Genomic DNA, 22,874 nt, shown 5'->3' on the forward strand with positions numbered 1-22,874 from the left:
CCCTGCGCGGCCTCCGCGCGGCCCGTGGCCGGGGCGCCCCGCGAGGCCCCGCAGCCGCCCGCGCTGAGCGGCGCTCCCCGCAGAGGACCTGGCCCACGGCGTGGAGGACGTGGACTTCGAGGACGATGAGGGCGCGGACGGGCCCGAGGGCGAGGCCTGGGACACGGAGGAGGACGACGAGGGGCTGGAGGACGGCATGGAGGCGCAGGACGACAGCGAGGTCACGTTCGCCCTGCACTCGGGTGAGCGGGGGCCGCGGGGCGGCTCCGCGGGGCTGCACTACCCGGGGCTCCCCAGCCTCGCTCGTGTCCCCCCCGCCTGCCGTAGGGACCTTCCCGCCCAGGTCCTGGCGATGCTCCTGGCCAGGGGCAGTTTCTCCTGCAGGCACTACCCGGACCTCGGGGATCCCTGTCTTGGCTTTAACAGCTAGGCTGGGCTCGGCGGCAGCCCGGGCTGCTCCGGCAGGGCCCCAGTCCCGACCCGGGGGAAGAACCGGCTCCCAGTGTCCGGGYTCTCATCCCGGCGGGGCGGCATCTCGTGCAGACCTGGTGCTGGTCAGCGCGGAGCCCTGGGCGGTGTCTGATGGGGCCTGAGCGGGGTCTGAGCCCGTAGCCGTTCCCTCCCGCACAGCCTCTGTCTTCTGCGTGAGCCTCGACCCCAAGACCAACACGCTGGCGGTGACGGGCGGGGAGGACGACAAGGCCTTCGTGTGGCGCCTCAGCGACGGAGAGCTCCTCTTCGAGTGCTCGGGTGAGTTGCTCTGGCCGGAGCATCCTCCGCACCGGGACAATCGATAGGGGCCACGTTACAGTATGTCCCTTCCCAGCAGCATCTCTCCAGCCGTGCCCGCCTGCCACCCTGTGCTCTCGTGGAGCTGAAGTTCTGATCATCCTCCATAACTTGGTAATTAATAATTCCTGTTTCCTCCCGTTTCTAGGACACAAGGACTCGGTCACCTGCGCTGGCTTCAGCCACGACTCCGTGTTTGTGGCCACTGGCGACATGTCCGGGCTCATCAAGGTGTGGCGGGTGGATTCCAAGGAAGAAGTTTGGTCCTTTGAAGTGGGGGACTTGGAGGTGAGTGGCAGAACCCCTGGCTCTTATGGGGCTGGCACGTGGGGTGCAGGTCTCGTTCCTTTCCCTGTGGCTCTGCTGGGAGGCTGAGATGGATGGGTTGTCCTCTGAGGCCACCCTGTGTCACTGCTGTCCCTCTCCCTGCAGTGGATGGAGTGGCATCCTCAAGCCCACGTCCTTCTGGCGGGCACAGCTGACGGCAACTCCTGGATGTGGAAGATCCCCAGCGGGGACTGCAAAACCTTCCAGGGCCCCTCGTGCCCAGCCACGTGTGGCAGGATCCTGCCTGATGGTGAGGCCCAGAGGCTGCCTGGGGAGGGGAGTGTCACCTGCTCTGAGGTCCCTCGCAAATCCTGTGGGAACCACCTSTGTTTCTGCAGAGCCAGGGGTGCCCCGGGGCGCCCAGCTCTGTCCCGTYGGGGCTGAGCAGGAGGTGGAGGTGGGTGAAGGAGGCTCTGGCTCTAGCCGTCACCTCTGTCTCCTCCAGGGAAGAGAGCAGTGGTGGGATATGAAGATGGGACGTTGCGCATCTGGGACCTGAAGCAGGGCACCTCGCTGCATGTCCTGAAAGGTAGGAAAGGGGTTAATTGTCCAAGGGTGCTTCCTAGGCAAGGAATGGCCCGTTCCCGTGGGCCCTGATCGCTGCCCTGGGGAAGGGGGGTGCGTCATGAGGCCAGGGGCTGCTGCAGGGCCTGGCCCTGAGTGTGGTGAACTGCCTTGTCCCCTCAGGAGGCTGGTCYCTGCCCCAGGGGTGCTGGGCACCATGGGCACGAGGATGTCTGTGGGTTTCATGGCACATGGAGGCTTCTTGGGACAGTGYGTGGAGCTCACGCTGCCTCTGCTCCCCTCTGCAGGCCAGGACGGCCACCAGGACCCCTTGACGTGCGTGGCCAGCAACCAGGATGGCAGCTTGATCTTGACAGGCTCCGTGGACTGTCACGCCAAACTGATCAACTCTGCCACGGGCAAGGTGAGTCTGTGCCTGCCTCGCCCTGCCCTGCTGCTGTGACCAGAGGGAGAGGCCGTAGGGGACGGGGAAAGGGGATCCCTGTCTCTGAGGCCTCTCGTGGTCGGGCAAGGGTGGCTCTGGCTCCAACAGCCATGAGTGAGCCTGCAGTGGCCAAGAGCAGCCAGCAGGAGGCGCCCTTGGCCAGCGCAGCCAGGGGCTCCTGGTGGCACCCGCGCAGGGTGCTCAGCTGTGGGGCAGCCTGCTGGGCAAAAGCTGCCCCTGGCCTCTCCTCCCAGGGGCCGAGGCTCTAGGGTTGGCCTCCATAGGCTGGGGTTTTAGGTCCTGGGTAAGGTCAGGGCCTCCCTGTGAGGCTGGGGAGACCCTTGCCCTGCCCTGGGGACCAATCTGCCCCCCCACAGGTGGTGTGCGTGTTCAAGGTGGAGAGCATCGCCCCCAAGACGCCCGCCAGCGAGGGCGAGGAGCCCGAGTCCAACTCTGTGGAATCCCTGGGATTCTGTAACGTGTGAGTGTGGGGGAAACGGGGGCCGGTGACGTAGTGGGGTGATGCCCCTTCATTCAGGGGGCTTCCTGCCTCCCCCTGCCACTGGGGGCTTATCCTGAACCCTCTGGGAGCCACCAAGGAGTTGGTGGGACCTGCACCATCTTTAACCACTTGTCTGCCAGGCTCTCCCTGCAGGGAATCTGTATCCAAAAYCCAGCGCCAGACCGTACAGCAAAGMTGCTCTTTCCAAACATGTAACTTCAGGCCCTTCCCTCCCCTCCAGCACTTTTCTCATCCCCCWGTTGCTTTAACCGCCCTGTGATGTGAGAGACAAGGGCCACTGACCCTTGACTCCTCACAACATCACTTGGGTCTCTCCAGGCTCGTGCTATTGGGATGGGAGCCCCTCTGGCCGTGGCCCTTGGGCATCTTTCCCAGCAGGATCTGATCTTGTCCTGGTTGAACCTTAGGACAGGTGCTGGCTCACGGTGTCCTCCTGGTTTCCTTAGCAGGGAGGCCCTGGCTCCAGCCCTGTTCCTCATCTCTTCTAGGGCAGCAGCTTGTCCATCTTTGTGCTGCACTGTGGGCACAGTCTGTGTTGAGGCCTCACATCTTCATCCCTGCTTCCTTCGAGCCCCCCCTAACATCTCTTTTCTTTCTCTATCATTATTTTTTTGCTCCCCTCTGCAGGATGCCCCTGGCTGCTGTGGGCTACCTCGACGGCACCCTGGCAATCTACGACCTCACCACACAGAGCCTGAGGCATAAATGCCAGCACGAGGTACTGCCCTAGCTCCTTTCCCCCCCGAGCTGGCCTAGTCCAGGGCTCTAGGAGAAGTCTGCAAGCCCCAGGCCCTCAGCACGGCCCCAGCGCCGCCTCTCTGGGAGCCCAGGGGCTTTCCTGGCGGGTCTGGGACCAGTTCTTCTCCTTCCGCCCCTGGGGCAGCTCTTGCTGCTCGCTGGCCCCAGCGCCACACAGAGCACGGGCCCCATGGGAGGAGCTGGGAGGGTGCTGAGGGGCCCCCCGCCCCGGCTCACACTGCCCCTGCCCTGCCCCAGTCGGGCATCGTGCAGCTGCTGTGGGAGGAGAGCTCGGCCGTGGTCTACACGTGCAGCCTGGACGGCGCCGTGCGCCTCTGGGACGCGCGCTCGGGGAAGATGATCAGCGAGTACCGAGGGCACGCGGCCGAAATCCTCGACTTCGCCGTCAACAAGTAAGCGGGGACCCCCCCGGCCCCCTTGGCCAAGGCTGCTTGTAGGGGGGGCACGAGGGGGGGCAGGGAACTCAGATCCTGATTTCTGTCTTCTTTGGGTGGCTCAGGGGGTGGTGGGGGCCTGAGGAGGGAACAGCCCCATAGCTGGGCTGGGGCCACTGCTGTCCTAGGCTAGCTATGGGAAAGGAGGGTGAGGGCCCCCCCAGCACCCTCTCAGGGCTGTGTCTCCCCAGGGACGCCTCCATCGTGGTGACGACCTCCGGAGACCACCAGGCCAAGGTGTTCTGCGTGCAGCGCCCGGACCGCTAGGGCCGCGAGGCCGCCGGGGGCTCTTGTACAGCGGGACGGGGGACGGGGGGCTCCCCCCTTCCCCAGCGTGTGCTTTGTAATTTACTAGCCTGCCCCCCTGCCCTTGCTTGGGGGTGGGGGGGGGCTGAGCCTGGGCTTTTGTATGAAAAATGTCTTTTAATTATATAAATTATTTCACTTAACTGGATCTTAATCCACACGGGTATGTAGGTAAGGCGGGTGTTCTTTCCGTTGGCAGGGAGGTAGATGGTGGTACAGGAGTCATTCCCAGCTCCTGCCCCGAATATTATCACTTCSCTGAAGTGCTGGAGGCTTCCAGTGGCCCCCACTTCCCAGCAGAGAGCCCAGCCTGCCTGGCCCGAGGTAGGACAGGATGGGCTCTCCTGAGGGAAGGGAGTGAAGAAGAAGCCATGAACAAGGGGAGCCAGGGCTGTGGCTGTGCAGGATGGGAGGCAAAGAGAGGGGAGAGAAGGGCTGAGTGGAAGACCCTCCTCCCTCCTGCTGTGATACTCAGTGAGGAGCCCAGGCTTGCACATCCTGAGGGGACAGCAGCACCGCATTTGCACGCAGGAGCCAGCTGCAGCTTTTGCAGGAGGGGATGTCAGGTACCGGCCTGCTGGTCCCAGGGGGCCCTCAGGGTACCGCTGCTTCCCCCCTGCAGARGAGCAAAGCTGGAGGTTCCATCCTCCTCTTCCTCAGGGCTCACCAAGGGTGGTGGGGGTAGCCACGAGGGTGTCAGGCCCCCGTGCCTGCTCTTGCTGCCTTCCCAGAGCTTGCCAGAGTGAGGGTGATGCAGGGTGCCCCCCTGCAGTGCCGCTGCCTCCTGCTGAAGAAAGGGGCTCGGGGCTCAGCTCCTCCTCTCTGCTCCCAGCCAGCTGCACAGGGAGCCTCTTGTGCCAGCAGGAGGTACCTGGGGGGAGGCTGCAGCCCCATCCTCAGTGCCCTCAGCTCCAGGGGAGGCTCCAGCCTCCACTTTCCTGGGTAGGGAGCTCAGCGGGAGCCCCAGCACACAGCTACCACCATCACCTTCCAGCTCCCAGGACTAGAATTAACAGGAATAAATAATCAATCAATAAATAAATTCTCTGAGATACAGCAATTCAACTGAATGGCATTATTAGCTCCAACTACTCACAGTAACTGCAACTCCAAACGTTCCTTAACAAGGCCCCATGAACTGAACAAGCCAAAGCCCCACGCAGCCCCTTAAGATAGAAAGATCTCCTTTATTAATGAACCCCAACAGTATTTCTTCAGATACAGGAGTTTTGAACTCAAATATTCAGAAGAAAACAAGTTAATATTGCATTATTTTCATAAGAAATACTGCAACTCATTTCCGGTAACATATTGCAAAGCGAAACAGCTTGAAAAGAAAAAAAAAATTAAAAAAAAAGGAAAGAAATTAAAGTCAATCAAACTGGGATTAAGGTTTTGTTTCTTGGAACGATCGAGTCCTCGCAAGCACAGCTCGTTTCTGCAGATTACTCCCCAAACTGTCGTACAAACAGACCCCGATTGCTTGAATTCCTTATGAGCCCACAGAGGTGCAACATTAAAAGCTACGATTATCGGGTAGCAAGTGCCCCAACCTTCGTCCTCCAAGGCAGCCTCAGTGACCCCGCCGTTAGCGGGTTGTGAACGTCTTCCCCCTGCAAGGATGCAGAGAGAGGTCAGTGCGGGGACACTCACAGGGAGGACAGCCAACACCTCCGGCCCGGGACATGAAGGAACTGCTGGCCAGGGGCAGCAGGGCGCTCTGAGGAGCTGCAGACCCCGCTGAGGGCACCAGCCACTGCAACTGCCCAGGAAGGGGCTGGCAGAGGGACAGAGGTTGTAGCACTGCCTGCACACTGGGATGGTGCTGGGGGCCCCTGCTCCCCCACAGCTCAGCCGGTCACAAATACCCTCGATCTGCACCTAGGCTCCAGCTGAAGGACGGGCAGCAAAGCTAGAAGGCATCTCCTTGTGGCTGAGCATGGAGAAGTAAGGAAGACAAAGCAGGAACTCGGGGCTGAAGGGGAACTGACACCACCTTGGCTGGCCTGAACAGCTGCTCTGCGTGCAGGACAACGAGGCAAAAGCCCCCAGACCTCAGCGGGACGCGAGGGAGGKTCTGGATGGTGCAGAACCGGCCCCCTCTGCAGGGACGAGGCAGCGAGCCCCCCTGCTCCCCGCACGCAGCTCCCTCCGCAGCGCTGCCAAGGGGGAGCTGCCCAAGCCTCACTGCCAGGGCTCTGCCATCCAAACCTGCGCTCCCTGGGGCTGCCTGGGCAAGGCTGGCTCAGCACCAACCACAGCCGGGCAGGCGCGAGGGCGACGGGCACTGAGCTGCCTGAAGTCCCTCGCAGAGCCCCAGGCTCCCTGTGTGGCCCCGCAGAGGTGGCAGCCGGGTGCCCTCCCGCGGTACCTATCCGCTGTCTCAGCTCCTGGCCTCAACTGCGCTGCCTGTGGCTCTGCCTGTCTGCCTCGGGCTCTGCTCCCTGTGCCCTGTGCGAGGCGTCTTTCGCGAGGGCCCCGCCAGCACAGGGCTGCCCACGGACGCTGCTCCTGCAAAGAACAAGCGAGGCGGTGAGCGAGTGCGGGGCAGAGCACGGGGCTCCGGGGCGGCCAATGCACCCCGACTGAGTCCTTCACTTCCAGAGGCACCACAGGCAAGCACCTCCACGGGGAGCACCCCCTTGCCTTGGCAGATGGGGTCCCAGCACAGCAGGCCCCAATCTGGCCRTCCCCACAGCACCCTGGTTCTCCCAGGAGCGGAGCACCCTGAGCTGAGGAGAGCGTGGGGCCCGCAGGGCCCTGCCAGGCCGCGCTTTGCCACTCACGTGATTGTTTTCATTTCTTTCTTCTCTGCGTCTGGGCGGGCACGGTTCAGCACCTTGAGGAAATCCGATGTTTTCGCCCTCATACGCGTGTGAATATAGGCCTGTGTTTCGTTGGAACAAAACAGGGACACCTCAGGCTCCTGTCCTCGTGGCCCACATTTCAGGCATCTCTTGTAGCTGGCCAGGTTACAGCTCTGGGACGCTTGGGGCTGGTCTTGGAGCACAAGTACAGAGACCGGCTGGTGTTTCTGGACTCTCCCAGCTAGGGACACTACTCATGTGGGCAAGGAAACGCTCACAGCCCGATTCCCCAGGAGCTGGGGCCTGAGGAAAGCCGAGGCACAGCCACCGCGTGGGGCAGGGCTGTCTTCCTGCTCCTTCCTGGGAAAGCAGGTAGCTCAGCTTGGCCACAGTGGGTGATCAGCCTCCCTCAACCTGCGGCAAGAGGGCCAGCTCACTGCTGGTAGGAGTCAGCGCTTCAAACTACTGCCCCAGTCAAAGGCAGCTCTTCTCTGAGCAGTTTTCCTTATTTCCATTCTCTGAGAGAAAAAACCCAGGGAGATTTCAAGGGAAAAGTCTATCCTGATGCTGTGACAGGAAGCAAACAGAAACTGATTGTGGCAAAGATTAGGAAGAGGAAAGGGATGAGATGCTTYGTTTGTCATCCCTAGCTGTGGAGGGCGATGCTGGGTCACCAGCAGCTCTCAAAGGGGCCCCCTGCTCCCTTCTCCTCCTCAGCTGCACCCAGATTAGACAGGCCAAAGCTCCCCCCTTTCCTCCCTGTCCCCTCGGTACCTTTGAGCACTTGATGTGATAGTGCAGGTAGTCCCGGAATGTGTGGATCAGGTTTATGGTGTTGTCTCTGGCAGCAGCATTGGTGTGACGGGGGAACAGCACTGCAAGAAAAGGCACCCCACAAACATCAGCGCCTCCGGAGGCTGTGGAACGGCTCCGAGGTCCCCCGCCACAGCCCTGGTTTTTAGGCACGCTGCTTCAGAAGCCAAAGCAACAGCCACTGCCAGGCAGGGCGAGAGCTGAGGGCAGCGGGTGCCTTCCCCTGTCTCTCTCCCAGGTAGTGTCAGTATCCGTGTGCAGCACCCATTTCCAGCCTGGGCCCCTGCCGGCTCCTCTCACGGCTTTAGCTTTACACCTGCACCAGGCAGTGGGGAATCTGAATCAGATCACTGCCACCGGGCTGCTCGGCTTGTCCCCACTGCCACTTCCCAATTGTCCACTGCCAATTCCCAACCCTGAAGCTTGAGCTCTGGTTTTATCACAGGTGTCTGAAGGAGCTGCCCCACAACAGGCCGCTCAGCGGCGAGCCCTGCCTGCTTACCGAAGGTGATGTAGCCGATGTTGTCGCCGACGGCCGCGTCGGTGTCCTTGAGCTCCAGGGGCGGCTCCCTGTGGCTGAAGAGCACCTGGGGGGCTGTGTGGCTGGCCCGGCGGCCCTCCTTGAACTCCTGCACGAGACAAAGCCAAGGGGAGTTCCACGCGCTGCGGAGCCAGGGCCCCTCTCCTCCCGCAGRGCGGCTCAGCAGGAGGCTTCCCAGCACCCACGGCATGGGCCACAACTTGTCCATTCCCAGGAAAACAATCCAGAGCAGGATGAAAAGCTGCCCTGGGCAGATGGGGTTATTTTCTGCATCGCCTTCCCTGCCACAGGCTGTGGGAATATTTTGTGGGACACCTCAGACCGAGCGAGCACAAGGGAGAGCACAGCTCCTGTGGCAGCTCCTGCTGCCAAGTCAATGCCAGTGCTGGCACCAGGCAGCGCTGCCCAGCCCAGCAGTGCTCAGAGAGGCCTGCAGGGTTGAGGGGCACTCACAGGACCTGCAGCCYGTGTGGGGGGCCTGCCCCTCCTAGYTCTTCTGCAGGTTTTGCGATGATTCCTGCAGGCAGAGAGGTTCATTCCCACCAGGAGCCACCCAGAGGCTGGCTCTGCACTTCAGAAGTTACAGAACTGTCCCTATGGAGAAGCTGCAAAGTCCAAAGAACCGGTGCCCCTCCCGAAGGCAGAACCACCCGCGTGTGCTCAGCGGCCCCCAGCCCAGCACAGGCACCACCAGCTCCTCCCGGCCTCTCCTGCCTTGTTAGCACAGCTCCCCCCAGGAAGGGCAGGGCTACCCGTTGCCCTTTAGGAGAGCCAAGCAGCTGGCTGGCGTTTCCATAAGGAAACATTTAGCTTTGCCTTCTGCCCGCTTACGCCACAGGGTAAAATGGCTCAGAGGGCTCCACCAGCGAGTTAATGGTCAGATTTTCTCCATGAGAGCCCAGCTGCACAGCCCTGTGCCAGGCTGCGCCGCGTTGCATAAGAGCCATCGCTGGAGGGAAGGAGCCAGCGTGACTCAGAGTGGAAATTCCTGTGGCTGGGCAGGAACAGGGTTTGATGCTTCAAAACCCAGGGAACTCGGGTTGCGCAGCCTCCCAGACAGCTGCTCCCTTGAAGCCCTGCTGCCTTCTCGGGAGCTTCACAAACCCGTTTTTGTTCCTTCGACCCTCCTTCCCTGCTTTATGGAGCTGGGATTCAGGCAGCGGGATGTGCTTGTGGGGAAAAGCAGACACMGAGCAGATGACCCAGAGCACCCCTTTGTTAAGCACAGAGAGAGCAAAGCTTTCAGSTAAGACAGCCACCACTGCCAGCACAGCAGACCCCATTCTGATGGTCCCTAAAGCACAGGTGAACTAGCACCCCGGGTGCTACCCCTGCCCCGYGCCCTGCTGCCTGCCAGCAGCCCAGCCTGGCACCCGCAGCGAAGCAGCTAAAGCTCCTCCTACAGCCCAGGAGGTGCCCCGGGCCCTGGGGCCAGCAGTGAGCTGGGCTCAAAGCAGAGTCTTAATCTCCACAGGCCAAACAGCCACTAACAGACACGCGGGCTGTTTACTACCGGCCTCCAAACRCTTCCCAGCCAAGTAAGCAGTTGCAAAGGGCAGCTGAGTTCAGACCTACTTGGCACTATTGCAATACATTACAGTACTCGGACTAAGCAAAAACTAATTCATAGGCTTGAAAAGTTCACATTCAAGAGCTCATCACAGTCATGCTGAGCTGCTTCCAGTGTCTCTTCACATTGGAGCATTAGCAGCAATAACCTCAGAGACAAAAACTGCCTTCAGCACCAGCCCAGGCACCTTCTAACGCTGCCCCTCTGCTGCTCTCCCCTACCCACCAGCTCACTCAGCTCCTCTGCTGCCCTGTGATTCCTTCACCAGTGCTCGCTGACCTCGAGGTGGACACTGAAGTTATTTACGTGGTGTTTTATTCACCTGCTACACGCAACATATGATTGCCTCGTATGTACAAGACCTTCAGTAATTAAAAGGCCAATGCAAGAGCCCGGATTAGAAGACATACTGCCTAAGCCTATTAACACGGTTCTTCCATCTCAGAACACACTGGAGCCCTGCAAAAGGGCAAAAATAAATGCAAAAAAATACATGTTTATGCATTAAACTGCCCGTGACTCCCTTCAGCCTAACACCGTCTCCTTTAAGACTACCTCAAGCAAGCAGGCGTATGAACTGAGGATCAGGCCCCTCACAACTTCACTTTTCCATACCTGCATAAACACCTTTCCAATCACGACGTCATCGTCATCCTTAAATACCGTGCTGAACACAACTGTGACACGGTCCTTCTTCGCCTCAACGTACCTGCAGACGGGCGAGAGAGGAGAACCCTGATGTGAGCAGGGACTAAGCACTGCCACCAGACGAGCGAGCCACGGAGTAACAAGGCGAGGCAGATGAAATCACGTGCAGGCACAGATGCCAGAAACCTCCCCTYGCTCAAGACAGTATTAGACAGGGAGCAGAACATTTTTGTGGGGAGTAGMCAGTTCCCTCCCCACAAACAGCCACAGGTGCTGCCACTCAGACTTGTTTCACATTGCTGCAGCCTGAGGAACAAGCACCACCCTGGATGCTTCTGACAGCCTAGGACAGGCTTCCAAAACAGCCAGCCAAGGCACGGAGCAACAGGGTGCCCTGRCTTTCCATCACATCCCACAGTTCTGGGGGGGCGTGGAGAGCCAGCTGGGAGCTGCCTGCCCCCTGTGCCGCTCGGTTCCAACACTCACATCGTCTCATCGTCCCTGTAGTGGATGACGGCTCTTTTCTCTCCTTCCTTGCCCTCTTCCTGGAATTTGAAGTACTTCTCAAAGACTGAAGCAAAGCAGTTGCGCTTCAACATGCCGGCTTGGTGTACGATGGCATCCTTGTCTGCGGGAAGGTTTTCCAGGTCGTACAGCAAAGAGACGTTGTAACCTGGGGGGGGAATAGTTGCTCACCTTAATAATCTATACAGGACCTTCATCCAGCCAGAAAGACATTTTCTGGAAAGAAACACCCACAGCTCAAGCATCACTGCACAGTCTGTCACAGCTTTGCCCTAGCCCCTTCCAAAAGCCACAGGGGCACCCGCTTCCCACTCCTATTCCCACCAGAAGCCACGTGCGAGGCTGGTGCGTGGCCATGGCAACGTTCCCGGGGCTCCTTAGCTGGAACACACGTGCGGGCTGAGCTGCTCCCAAGTTCTGCAGYGAGTAGGAAGAGATGCTGTCACAGGTAACCATGGTTTTCCTACGTCTCAGGAAGCATCGTTGCGAGAACAAAAACCCAACCGTGAGGAACAGAGGTTCTCTTGGAGGAGGGCGGCATCAAGAATTAACTCTTGTGCTGAAAACTACTTCAGCCCTGCTGCCCCCAAACCACCTTTCAAACTCAGTTCACCACACACTTGTCAAGCTCTTGAAGTGCAACCTTCAGCTGAGCATTTCTGAGGGGACTTAAGTCATTTTGGAGTTGCATTCACACACTGTAAGTGTTACAGCAGGGTTACCTGATTCAGGATTTACCAAGTAGCTTCCATAGACTTTCTTCAATACCTAGGAGGAAGAAATTAAATATTGAGCGCACAAGCTATCGGAGTCATTTCTTCCCTTGCAGTCTAGGCCATGTCTGGTCTCCATTTAGAAGCCTCAAATTACTGGCCAAACTGTTAATTTTTGTTTTGGCCAGTAAGTTTTGTTAATTAACTGTTGTGAGTGCCTAGGACTGTTGGCTGCTCCTACTCCAGGCAGAGCTTCCTGAACTCCCCTGATAGGGGATGTACTGCAGGAGTCGAAACTGAAGCTTTTCAAAGTTTTGTGCTTTTCAAAGTTTTTACTAGTTTTGTGCATGGGAGAGGGAAAAAGGGAAAAAAAGCCACCCTTGTTTCTCATGTTTAATGTCAGCAGAGCCTGGAACTATAGATCCAAGACCCGCAATGCTCCTTCCAGGGCAGGGAGACCTGCCCTGGCAGCGCCAGGTTTGTCCCGCTCCTCGCAGGGAGGAAGGTTCCCAGCCTGCTCCACAGAGCAGATGGGCACGGGGAGGAAACTGCCTGGCAGCCTGGACATGTCCCCGGAGCAAAGCCGCCCACAGCGCAGCTAAAGCCCGTTCCCAAACACARTCACTGCTGAATTTTACATCAATGGCAGCTTTTGGCTGAGCCACAGCTCCATGTCAACGAGGGGGCCGGAACAGGAGGCATTTTACAGAGAACAGAAGGGAGCTGTGGCAGAAMTGGCCYTCCCRGGAGGACACCCAGTGCTCCCCAGGSAGGATGGGCAGCTCTCCGGCTGCCAGGGCCTCCTCTCAGCAGAGCTGGAGCAGCCCGGGGAGATGGAGCTGCCCAACCAGGAACCCCCTGCTGCACTTCTCACAGACACTAAGTGTCACCTTCTGCAGTGGGCCACAGAAAGAACCAGTTTATTAAACATCAATTTTAGAACCCAATTATGGTTCCGTGAACACTCCCAAGAGTCCTGCAGAGCTCCCAGTCTCCCCAGAGAGCCTCAAGAGCCAGGGAAGCGGCCGAGAGCCGTCCTCACCTCCAGCACAGCAACACGCTGCATGGAGCGAAGGGTCTCACCGAGCAGCTGGGCTCAGAGAGAACTGCCCTTGTCCGGCTGTCACCTCGGTGGCCACGGGGCAACGTCCTGCACCCTGCTGCAACGCAGCGAGTCGCTGGCCACTGCTGACCACAGCCTTTCTGCTGGCATCACGAGCCACGCCAGCCCACCCTGCTACCTGGCATGGCTGCACGAGCTGGGCCACTCAACTCTCCGTTCCCCAGCAGCAGTACTCGAGGTTGAGCAGGTCTCCCTGCCCTGTTTCTCCCAAGGTTGAGCAGGTCTCCCCCTCCCTGCCCTGTTTCTCCCAAGGTTGAGCAGGTCTCCCCCTCCCTGCCCTGTTTCTCCCAAGGTTGAGCAGGTCTCCCTGCCCTGTTTCTCCCAAGGTAAGTCTGCTCCCAGAAACATCTACACACAGGAGCCAGGAAGGCAGGGTAATAACTAGCCACATTTATTCTGACTTTGGAAGGTTTTGTGGCAACTCACAAGAATTCGATTTGGGAGCAAGACCCACTACTGCTTCTATAAGCTCATGAAACAGTTTCCTTTTTCCCCTCCAAGGCCAGACAKCCGAGGCAAAGCCTCCTGAAGAGCCTTGGGTGAGCCCCATTTGCTAACATGAGATTTGAAAACTGACTCAGGAACTGACTCATACTTCCTGCCTCGTGCCCCAACCACAGCTCAGAGCAGCTCCTTCTCTCTACCATAAATGGCCCTCGGTAGCCTGAGCCCATTCAACAGGAACTGAACCTGCACCTCACACACCAGCAGCAAAAGGGGAAGCAGGCAGCCTGCAGCTCAAGGCCTGTAAACCCAGCGAGGTTTACAGGCCATGGCTCACTCAGGAGGGGTTGGAGCCACATCATGAGGCTCCAGATTCACCTCAGTGCCTTTCTTCACCAGAAGGCTTAGTGTGGAAGTCAAGGAAACTATTTCGACCTGGTCAGGGCTCACAATCCTTTGGGAGGCACTTGCAAAATTAGTGGTGCCTTTTGCCCTTTAGACTGTAGAATATGAGATGACTTTTTATTTGCACAAATAGGAACAGGCTTTGCACCTAATTTTGAAGAGAGCAGGACTCGCGGCTGGCACAGGACTGCTCCTTTGATCAGTGTGAGGTAGAGAACAGAAGCTTTCCTAAGCAAGAGACCCAGTAATGTTGCCAAAATATGATCTGTGTTAGGAAAGCATTTGTGAGTGCAAAGCCCACGATTCCCAGAGACACTCACCTCATCAGCACCGTGTTCCTGGAGCTCTTTGTAGAATTTCAGAGAAATACTGACCATCACTTTTGTCTTATCTCCATTGGGGTTTGAAATATGATAAAGGACTCCATCAAAGTCTAGGAAGCAAGCAAGAGAGAAGTGAGGAACTCAAGAGGAACAAGTTGCTATTACTGAGGAAGATTTTTCCTTTGTGTAATTCAAGGAACTGCACAGAGAGACAAGGTTCCCCTGGTCCAGCCCTCATAGATACATCAAAAGACCCATAATTAAGGGAAGTGGCAGCCTCACATAGGGAGACCTGTTATCACTCAAAGGGCTGAAACGGCTCTAACTTCACTGCAGAATGGGTTTGGAGGGGAAATTAACTCTCCAGCTACCCAGCAAGCTGCTCTACTTCCCTACGGAGCTCCGCAGCTTGCAGATTCCTGAGAACTGAAGAGAAAAAAAGAAACCACACACACTCAGTGAGAATCTGTACTTCCCTGGCACTCCTCGTCCCAGAGGACAAACTCCAGGCTATGAACTCATCTCATCATGTCTTTCTAACAACCCTAACGAAAAGGTGCTCAAGAACTAACACTGAACAGCAGCAAGCGCGGAACTAGAGAAAGGTGAAGTAGAAGTTGGAGGCACGTGGAGCACACAACAAAGTGCCGTGATCACTGAGTTTCTTGCTGCGGGCAAAGACCTAAGTGTGAAAGAGCAGGGCAGCCTGCAGGACGATCCATTCCTGCAGCACCACCTCCCTKCCCAAGGCCTGGGGAGCGTGTCTCTGCCCTGTGCTGCTCTCCTCCCTCAGCGGGGCTGCACCCGTTTGGACACATCAGGCACACACACGCACGAGCCACCCGAACCAGCCCTTTTTTCTTCTTTCTCCCCCCCAAGGAAACGGAGTCCAAAGAGTTGTGGAGCTTACCTGCAAATGTTACTTCTACTGCCTCTGGTTTATTTCTGAAAAGCAAAGAGAACAAAAATGTTAGTAAGAAATCAAACAGCAGCCTCCATCAAGCTGCGAAGGAAAGGATAAATCTCCAGTGCTGTTTCCCACAACCAACTGTAGCTGAAAGCCCATCTACCTCTTGCTGTTCAAATAGCAGATCACCTTCAACAAGAAATCTCAGACAGCTCSCCATTCGCACAAGCACCAGTTTCATCAGAGATGATATAAAACAGGCCTTGAAGCTGGCATCATTATTTGTAGTTTATTAATAGATTTGAGATCACAGGTGGCAAATTCCCTGTTAGAAATGTCCGAGAAGGCTCCTGTCACTGAAGAGCCTGTTTGACCAAGTATGTTCTCCCTACAGAACCACTTMGACACGAGTTCAGAGGATGGAGGTTCAGGAGGCCCCTGTTTATGGAAGTGACTTAGGAGCCTGAGCAGTCCCTCCCCACACACCCCTTCACCAGCAGCTCTGCCAACACTTTGGTAGCCCCAACTTCCAGGAAACATCCTACTCCCCAAGTCTCAAGGTAGGGGCGGACAACAGCAGGAAGCATTTCAGATGGGAATTTCCTCCTGACCCCTCAGATCCTTCCTAAATACTTCAATACTAGGGCAACCACTGCTGCAGGCAAGAGGCAAGTACAGCCCCCGACATCCTCCTTGGCATCCCCAATTAGCAAAAAGTGCATCCCTCAAACCAGAGACCCATCCCTACACTCCAGGCACGGAGGTTTAATAACATCCTACCAAACTAATTTACCTGTTTGTCCAAGAATTGTAGGGGAGTTGGATGCTGTGAAGGCCCTAACCACATCTGAGGGGTGAGTTTGTTGGGCCTGGCACTAYAAAGCCACCTTGACAGCTCCAGGGGGACTACATTAATGGGTCACTCTCCAGGAGGGAGGAATTAAATGGTTCTTCCACCACAGACAGTGGAGGTGCAAAATAAAAATAAGCTTAAGACATGAMGCAGAACCTGCTTTGTTTCACAGTGTATGTGCTCTTATTTTTCAAAAACAGCTGCCACGAAGCAGACTAGAGCTGCTTCATGGCCCCTTTCAAGTCCTGAAGTAGAAGCCAGGAATGACCAAGCCACACAGACTCGAGACAGACCCGCGGTGAGATAAAGGCACTAAACGGCACCGACTTCAGACCACTCACTGAGTCAGCAATATTGTTTTAGGGGGTGGAAAGGGAGGAATGAGAAATCAACCCCCAACCAGAGACCTTAGGCAGAAATGATGAGCTGTTGCTGTCTATGAAAATTAACAGGGGCTTTTTTGGTAGGAGAGCAGAGAGCCCTYAGTGCTGCCTCACTGCAAGATAAAAACACCCTAGAGAGCAGTGGCACGCGAGCACCCGAGGCAGCTCCCGCCGCCTAAGAGCAGCACCAGCTCTGTGACCTCCCGCTCATCCCGGCTTTCCGGCTCGGGCTGAGGCAGAAGCTCAGAGGGCTCCTGCATATTTAACTCCAGCTCCAGACACGGGGAGCAATTCCCAGTGTCAAATCCAGGGCAGTTCTGCTGAGTGCTGCTCGAAGCCCCGAGGAAAGAAAATTCCAGCGAGCCCACGCGGCCAGTGGATGCAGCCGCTTTCTCCTTTTAGAGCTCCACAATCAGACTTGGGAATCAGTGGGGATGGCAGTATAAATTTTATAAAAAAAGCAACCTATGTAGGAAGCTTTAAAGATAGCGCAGGCAGGCACACGAGAGCTGGGAATATTAAAAAGGATGCAGCCTTCACGCTCGTTTCCATCTTTAAGTTCCACCATTCAAACCTCATTCCCCAAGCACATGTTGCTGACATTTCCTGCAGCTCTGACTCCGAGCAGACCCTCCAAGTCCAGCACCTTGCTGAGAAAAATCACAGAAAAACCACCCTTACAGACGGCGAGCAAGGACATGGTYTTGCCCAGGACGCATGTGCATCCCGTGCCACCTGCTCTGTGCCTCAAGAGGCTGTGGAAGGGCAGTTTGTGACATTATTTAGGAAACCATGCAGGAGCCCGTACCCAAAGCCAGGGAGCAGCCCTGCCCGAGAGCCTTTGTTCTGCACACAAAAGCCGAGTGCCGACATATCGCCATTCACATCACCTTCATCCTGCACGCTGGGATTTCTCCAAGAACTTATTTTACCACAAATTTCCAAAGCAGCTCAGTTTCTGTGCTGGGGAAGGGCGTTTAGGAGAGAAGTGAATACCTGGGCAGAACGTGCCGTGCTGGATATTCCGTGGCTTCCTGAGAGGGCCTCAGGGAAGCGCGTGGCCACGTGCAGTGTGTGCCGGGCTCCTTCCTGCGCTGAACGCTGGACACAAACCAGACCTGCCTGCAAAACCTGCTCCAACCCAGAAGCTAAAGTGACAGCTGCTCTGGGCCAAGGCAAGGGTCCATTTTCTGGTAGCACCTATTGCGTTTGAAGTCAAATTCACACCACATCCCATCTGCCCTCTGCTTGGGACATAAAACCTGCCGGGGCCTGTTACTGTTTTCCTGCACACATCGCCGCTATTCGTCTCCAAAACAGCTCTTCCACGGGGCTCCTAATCAAATTTCTTACCCCGGCAGAACATCCAAGAAGAGCCACAGAGCCTGTGGAGAGAAGCCAACAAGCACTTTAGAGCAACAGCGGCCTTTTCTTCCTGACAGCATTCCCTCAATTTTGCCTCGGACGCCTTCCAAACCTGCCTGCATCACTTCTGAGGCCGCAGAGGCTCTTGGCCATATGTTATGACAAATTTAAGAACAGAAGAACAAAGACTGTCATTATACAGCAGGCCTCGTCTTCCAAATTGAACAGACCTGCGCACAAGCGTGAACTTGGCCGACAACCGTATCGATAGCTGACTACAGCATCTCCCACACCACAATTAGCGCCTGTACCCAATAAAGGACGATGGCAATTATGCTAAAAGCTGCAAGCTCACAGATATTCTTGYCTCCTGCCCCAAAGGACAGAAAGAAAACAAAGAGAAAGATATTTCATAGCTTAAAGCTTCCCAGTTCYGAACAGAGCAGCCCTGCGGAGCGGCGACCAGCTCGGAGCAGGGCTTGCAGCCCTCGGGGTGGCCGGAGCAGCAGGGTGCTCAGGACTCCCATCCAGCTCCATGAGGATCCCCTTCGTGCCTGAGGTTTCCCTCACAGAGGGCACAGGAATCTGGAGGAGGCTGCTGGTAACAGGGCACGGAGGTCCCTGCCACACAGAGCACAAAGTGCAAGTACTTGGGGTTATATTTTGTGCAGGTTGTCTCCCCGCAAATCCTCCTTCCACCTCCAAGAAGATCCCTGCAACTCCCACGCCTGAGCATCCACTGCCAGCCCTGTGACAATTCCCTGTGGAAGAGCCTCCTTATGTGCCCATCAGTCACCAAGAGTCTTTAGTCTGCAACCAAGAGCTGCTGCAGCTTGACACAAGAACAGCAGTACTGGGAAACTGCTCCCACCACAGGATAACAGAGCAGCCCCTCACGGGAACCTGGGATGAAGACCAGGCGTGGAGGAGGCAGGTCTCTGCAGACCTCTCTTCCTCCTCCGGCTCTGTCACTGCCCCACACGACACTTGTGGCACACGCAGACACCTGACAGGCAACAGTGAAAGTTTGTGCTGCTGCTGCTGCTCCCACGCAGCCACAGGGACCCGCTTTCCGGCAGCAGCAGCATCCGGGTGCTCCTCATCTGCTCCACCACGGTGTCGTCCAGTTTGAGCAGATGCTGCTCGAGTAGAACCGGGTGAGGTGCTGCGCGACGCGGTCCTGCTCCGCCGTGGGGGACGAAAGGCACAAGGCTGGGGTTGCAGGGACATCGGGCCAGCAACTGACACCGCTGCTGAAGGAAGGAGACYCGTCTTTGCTCCCCTGCTGCACCCCTGCCAGCAGCGCACGCAACAAACGGGACCAGGAAACTCATGTAGGCTAAAAATACCCAGTTTTGTCTAGTTGATTTTGACCGAGGTCACTTCCCCAAAGCCGTTTCCCCCAGAGCCATATAAACGCTCCTGTCACCAGAGGGAAGGCGGTGGCAGAAGGACCCCTCTGCTTTGGTGGGAGCCTGTAAGGGCCGCAGCCCGAGCTGCAGGGCCGCTCTTGTGGGGAGCCCCACGGGCGCCCAGGGCTCCTCTCAGGCCTCAGAACCTGCCACCTCTCGGCCGTGTCCCCGGGCTGAACTCCCGCCACGTTATCACAAACACACAGGTCACGTCACCCAGTTCCCCCCAGCGCTCGACCTCCCTGTGCCGGGCCGCTCTGCTCCGGAGGGGACCGCAAATGGGAAACACCGTAACTCGAGGTAGCCACGCTCGCCATCCAGCCTACGGGAACCACGGGCACCGGGGAAGTGGAAACTTCACTTATGTTCTGTGTAGCTGATAGTCAGGAAACCCTGCAGATCTGTACAGATTAAAAGCTGCCTTATTTTTTTTTAAAATACATTTAATTTGACATTCTCTCCCTCTCCCCCGCAAGAGGCAAACTGTTCTCCATTCATGCAAATTTGTTTTCTTTTTCACAGTGGGAGACACTAAGCAACAATTTGAGATACATGATTAACTTACTGGTGATTTAGAGCACGCTGTGTAGGGTAGGAAAATTCAACCCAGGGAAGCAGGCGCTGTGCTGCTCTGCCACTGGAATCAGCTAAATCAGAGGTCAAATCTGCTCTGGGAGGCGACTCCSCCAGGCATTAAATGGAACAAATAATCACTGGATCCAAGAGGTGACACTTAGCAATATTCTTTGCACAGATAAAAATTAATAACYTGTTTTAAGTGTAGTTAGCAAAGGGAAGCAGTGGGGATCAGGAACAAAATCTGCCAGATTTTAAAACTGGTCMTCTCCTCACAGCACAATTTTCTCAAAAAACGGGAAAAAACTTGCGGGCGACTTCAGCTCTTGGGCTGTTTCTCAAGTCACAATGAATTAGTCAAAAATTCAGGGCAGAACTTACTCTCTTCTTGCCGGCCCTTTACCGAGGCTGCCAAAGGCCCAGACGATGCCAGTGGGCGCCCAGTCGTTTCAAGGCGCTCGTTCCCAGGTTGTGAGCAGGCCCTGCCTCCCGCCACACTCTAACCTGCAGCCTGACACTCGACACTTTCAGCAGCAAATTCCTACTTCAAATTATTTCAACAGATTCCGGTAGCTTTAGGCTGTTGTTTAAAATTGTGGTTGCTTTAAGGAAGCTGATTCCAAGCAAGAAATTGCAATACTAAAAATATTTACAGAAACRGATGCACTGAAGTCCATTGTTTGTGACCACTTGGAATTAAATATCGATATTCTATATATTCCATTATATGAAATGTTCAGTGCTGGCTGTGCAAGGGGCTGAGATTTCCATGGGTTTTGCCCACAGAAACAAACTCACCTGTTTGGAATTACCCTATGCGTGGCTGGATGCCATCAAGCCCCCAAGAACACTTCCAAGGGAGGGCTCTTCCACGGCACRGCTTAGGCCCTGCCTGGAGTGTTAATTCGTATTTGCCATGTGCCAAGGCACCTCCCACGCTGGGAACTTCAGAGACAGCTAATGGACCTCCACGCAGAGCAGATTTTCTGCCTTTTAGTGAAATGTCAGATATAACAGTAACGTTAGGAGCACATATTAGCTCTGACTTCTAAACGTGACCCAGTTCTGCAGAATATGGTGAAACAGAAGCCCTCTCTCACCTGAAGGTCTAGAAATGCTCTGCTGAGAGGCTGTTCAAACATCCCCATGGTATGGTCAGGAAAAGCGGAGGGAAGTGACACAACCCTTATCAAAAACAAGTTTCTGGCAAAGGATTTGGAAACAAACCCTGCTCTGCCACATTCCCAAGCCAGTGCTGAAGGCTCTAAGCGCCCCAAGATAACTGCTACAGACAAACCTGCCCGTTGCACTCACCCCATTCACATTTTAGAGCAAACAACGCAGGAAGAACTGTGAGTGCCCAGCCTCCCTCTTCCCAATCACTGCATCCCTTAACATCCCCTGCATCTGTCCCCAAGACACCCCTCAGGAAAGCAATGGGCAAAAGAGTGAAATACAGCGAATCCTGCCCAGCTTCTATTCTCAGCAGCACAGGAKTGACCCTGGAATTGTGGCTGGGGGGAGAAAGAATCTCACGTGCAGAAATACGGTGTAACATCCGCTCACTAAAGACTTGAAACTCAGAGGAAAAGGAAAAAAAAATCCACCTCTCTACACGTCTCAGACCTTTGTCTCCACYGTGTGCTCGCCTGGACAGGAGGGTCTCAGCACAAGCACAAAAGAAAACAGAGAAGTAAATAACTTCCTCTCATGCAGCAGCATACCCAAGGCACAGAAATTACACAGAAACATCACCCAGCTTGTTGTTTTTTTTCTCTAAACAAAAGAACGACCTGTAAGTGAACAAGAGGCAGAAAATCAGCAGCCACATTAACATCAACCACGAGGAGCCACRCCAGGGCACTCGGACACCCTGAGTCCCAGTACAGAGCTGAGGCTTTGCTCTAGAGCAAAACAGAAACTCTGCTGGCCTGCAAACAGTTGCAGAATGAGTAATCCCAGGTCTAGTCACTCAAGGCCAGGATTTTGAGGCGCATGTAGCCTCTGGTGGCTGCAAGCTGCCACCTCCAGTGCAACTGCTGCGTTTAGACCAGCCTAAGGACACGGGCAACTCCAACACGAAGAGTGCATCAGTAGGGACTTGTGATGAACAAGCGTTTTTGATACACATTATTATTAACCTCCACAGACATAATATTTTCTAATGGAYGTGGCTGCAAAACTGCGGCACGTTCTCCCGGGAGGTCTCTCCTGCCAGCGTGGTGCCTTTGGAGAAACTCCTTGCGTTAAGCGAACACGCTCAAGAAGGGCAGGGAGTCTGACTGCAGAGAGGTGAGCAGCTCTCCAGACCTCGCAGGCTGCCCTGCCCTGTGGGCATTTTATGGAGGAAAGCAAACAAAAACACACAGAAATCAGCTGAAAGGGGAAAACAGCAGAAATGACCCCGCCAAAGCTCCGAATGCCAAAGGCTGAAGACTTTCAACAGCAAATTCAGGAAAAAGTGGCACAGAACCAGGCACCTGCCCAGGGTCTGCGCGCTGTGAGCCGGTACTGTGAGCACCTCGGAGCGGACGCCGCTGCTCCGGGCTTGTCCAGGCTCTGTCTGCACACAGAGGTGCCCGGCGCTGCCCGCGGCRGCGCACGGCACTGCCAGAACAGGGCTCGGGCTGAAGGGAAGGGCATTTACACCGAGCAGCGGCGGCCTCCGCGCGGAGGCTGCTCCCGGCAGAACAGCCCCCGGCTCCGCAGGGGCCGCGGCGTCCCGGCCCGAGGCACAAGCGCCGAGCAGGCTCCCCGCGGCCGGGACACTCCCCGGGCGAGCGGGGCCTGCTGCGACACAGGCTCCCTTATCAGATCCAAGCTGAGGCTGCCGAACAAACATCCCGGTAACCCCGCTCCTGCTCTGCGGTCCCGGGCGGCCTCCGCTGCCTCCACCCGGGCCTATCCCTCCCCGCTGCTCCCGGCTTTGCCTCCCGCTTCCCGCCCTGCCCGCTGCACCGGGGCGGCTCCCCCCGCGGCCGGGCGCTCACCCCTCACCCGCAGCTCGCCCCCCGCTCCTTCCCTATGCGGTGTCCCGCGCGGCCCGGTCCCCGCCATCCGTCCCGCCGCGGCCTGCGCCCTCACGGCCCGCGGGCCCTGCCCCGCGCCGCCAGCGCCAGGCGCGGCCCCGAGCCCGGCCCACCGGCCCTACCCGGCGGCGGCGCCCTCGAACTTGAGCGTGAGGGTCTCCTCGATGATGCGGTTGTTGACCTCGAGCAGGATCATGTCGGCGCCGGGAGGGGAGGGGCTCTCAGGGCGCCGAGGCCGGAGGGAGCCGAGCCCGCTGCGCGCACCGGGGACCCGCCCGAGCCTGCGCCGCCGCTTCCGCTCTTGCCCGCGCGCGTCACTTCCGGCCCCGGCGCGGAGGCACCGGGAGGCG

The 22,874-nt window shown here is 56.7% G+C and overlaps 2 protein-coding genes across 3 annotated transcripts; one reads left to right on the forward strand and one right to left on the reverse strand.

Moving 5' to 3' along the window:
- Positions 1 to 79: 79 nt before the first annotated feature.
- Positions 80 to 4,524, forward strand: AAMP (angio associated migratory cell protein; the record flags this gene model as incomplete). The annotated part of the gene is made up of 10 exons (XM_026041835.1): positions 80 to 242; positions 631 to 750; positions 938 to 1,077; positions 1,222 to 1,366; positions 1,562 to 1,645; positions 1,929 to 2,044; positions 2,443 to 2,546; positions 3,216 to 3,306; positions 3,585 to 3,739; positions 3,973 to 4,524. Coding segments are annotated over 10 exons (1,194 nt in total), but the record flags the coding sequence as incomplete, so codon positions are not given.
- A 730-nt stretch (positions 4,525 to 5,254) lies between these two features.
- On the reverse strand, positions 5,255 to 22,874 carry ARPC2 (actin related protein 2/3 complex subunit 2). Of its 2 annotated transcripts, none has more exons than XM_026053578.1 (10): positions 22,647 to 22,874; positions 14,910 to 14,944; positions 13,997 to 14,109; positions 11,714 to 11,759; positions 10,953 to 11,139; positions 10,434 to 10,527; positions 8,210 to 8,336; positions 7,669 to 7,769; positions 6,874 to 6,974; positions 5,255 to 5,700 (listed from the first exon to the last, which is right to left on the reverse strand). In XM_026053578.1, exons 1-10 carry the CDS (start codon positions 22,718 to 22,720, stop codon positions 5,676 to 5,678), a joined length of 903 nt encoding a protein of 300 aa, XP_025909363.1. In that variant the 5' UTR covers positions 22,721 to 22,874; the 3' UTR covers positions 5,255 to 5,675. The 2 variants fall into 2 exon arrangements, with proteins under 2 accessions (XP_025909363.1, XP_025909355.1); XM_026053570.1 differs by lacking the exon at positions 5,255 to 5,700 and adding an exon at positions 6,309 to 6,598.

This window comes from Nothoprocta perdicaria, unplaced genomic scaffold, assembly GCF_003342845.1.
Source record: "Nothoprocta perdicaria isolate Ctin4 unplaced genomic scaffold, notPer1 scaffold_0, whole genome shotgun sequence".
Taxonomy (NCBI): domain Eukaryota; kingdom Metazoa; phylum Chordata; class Aves; order Tinamiformes; family Tinamidae; genus Nothoprocta; species Nothoprocta perdicaria.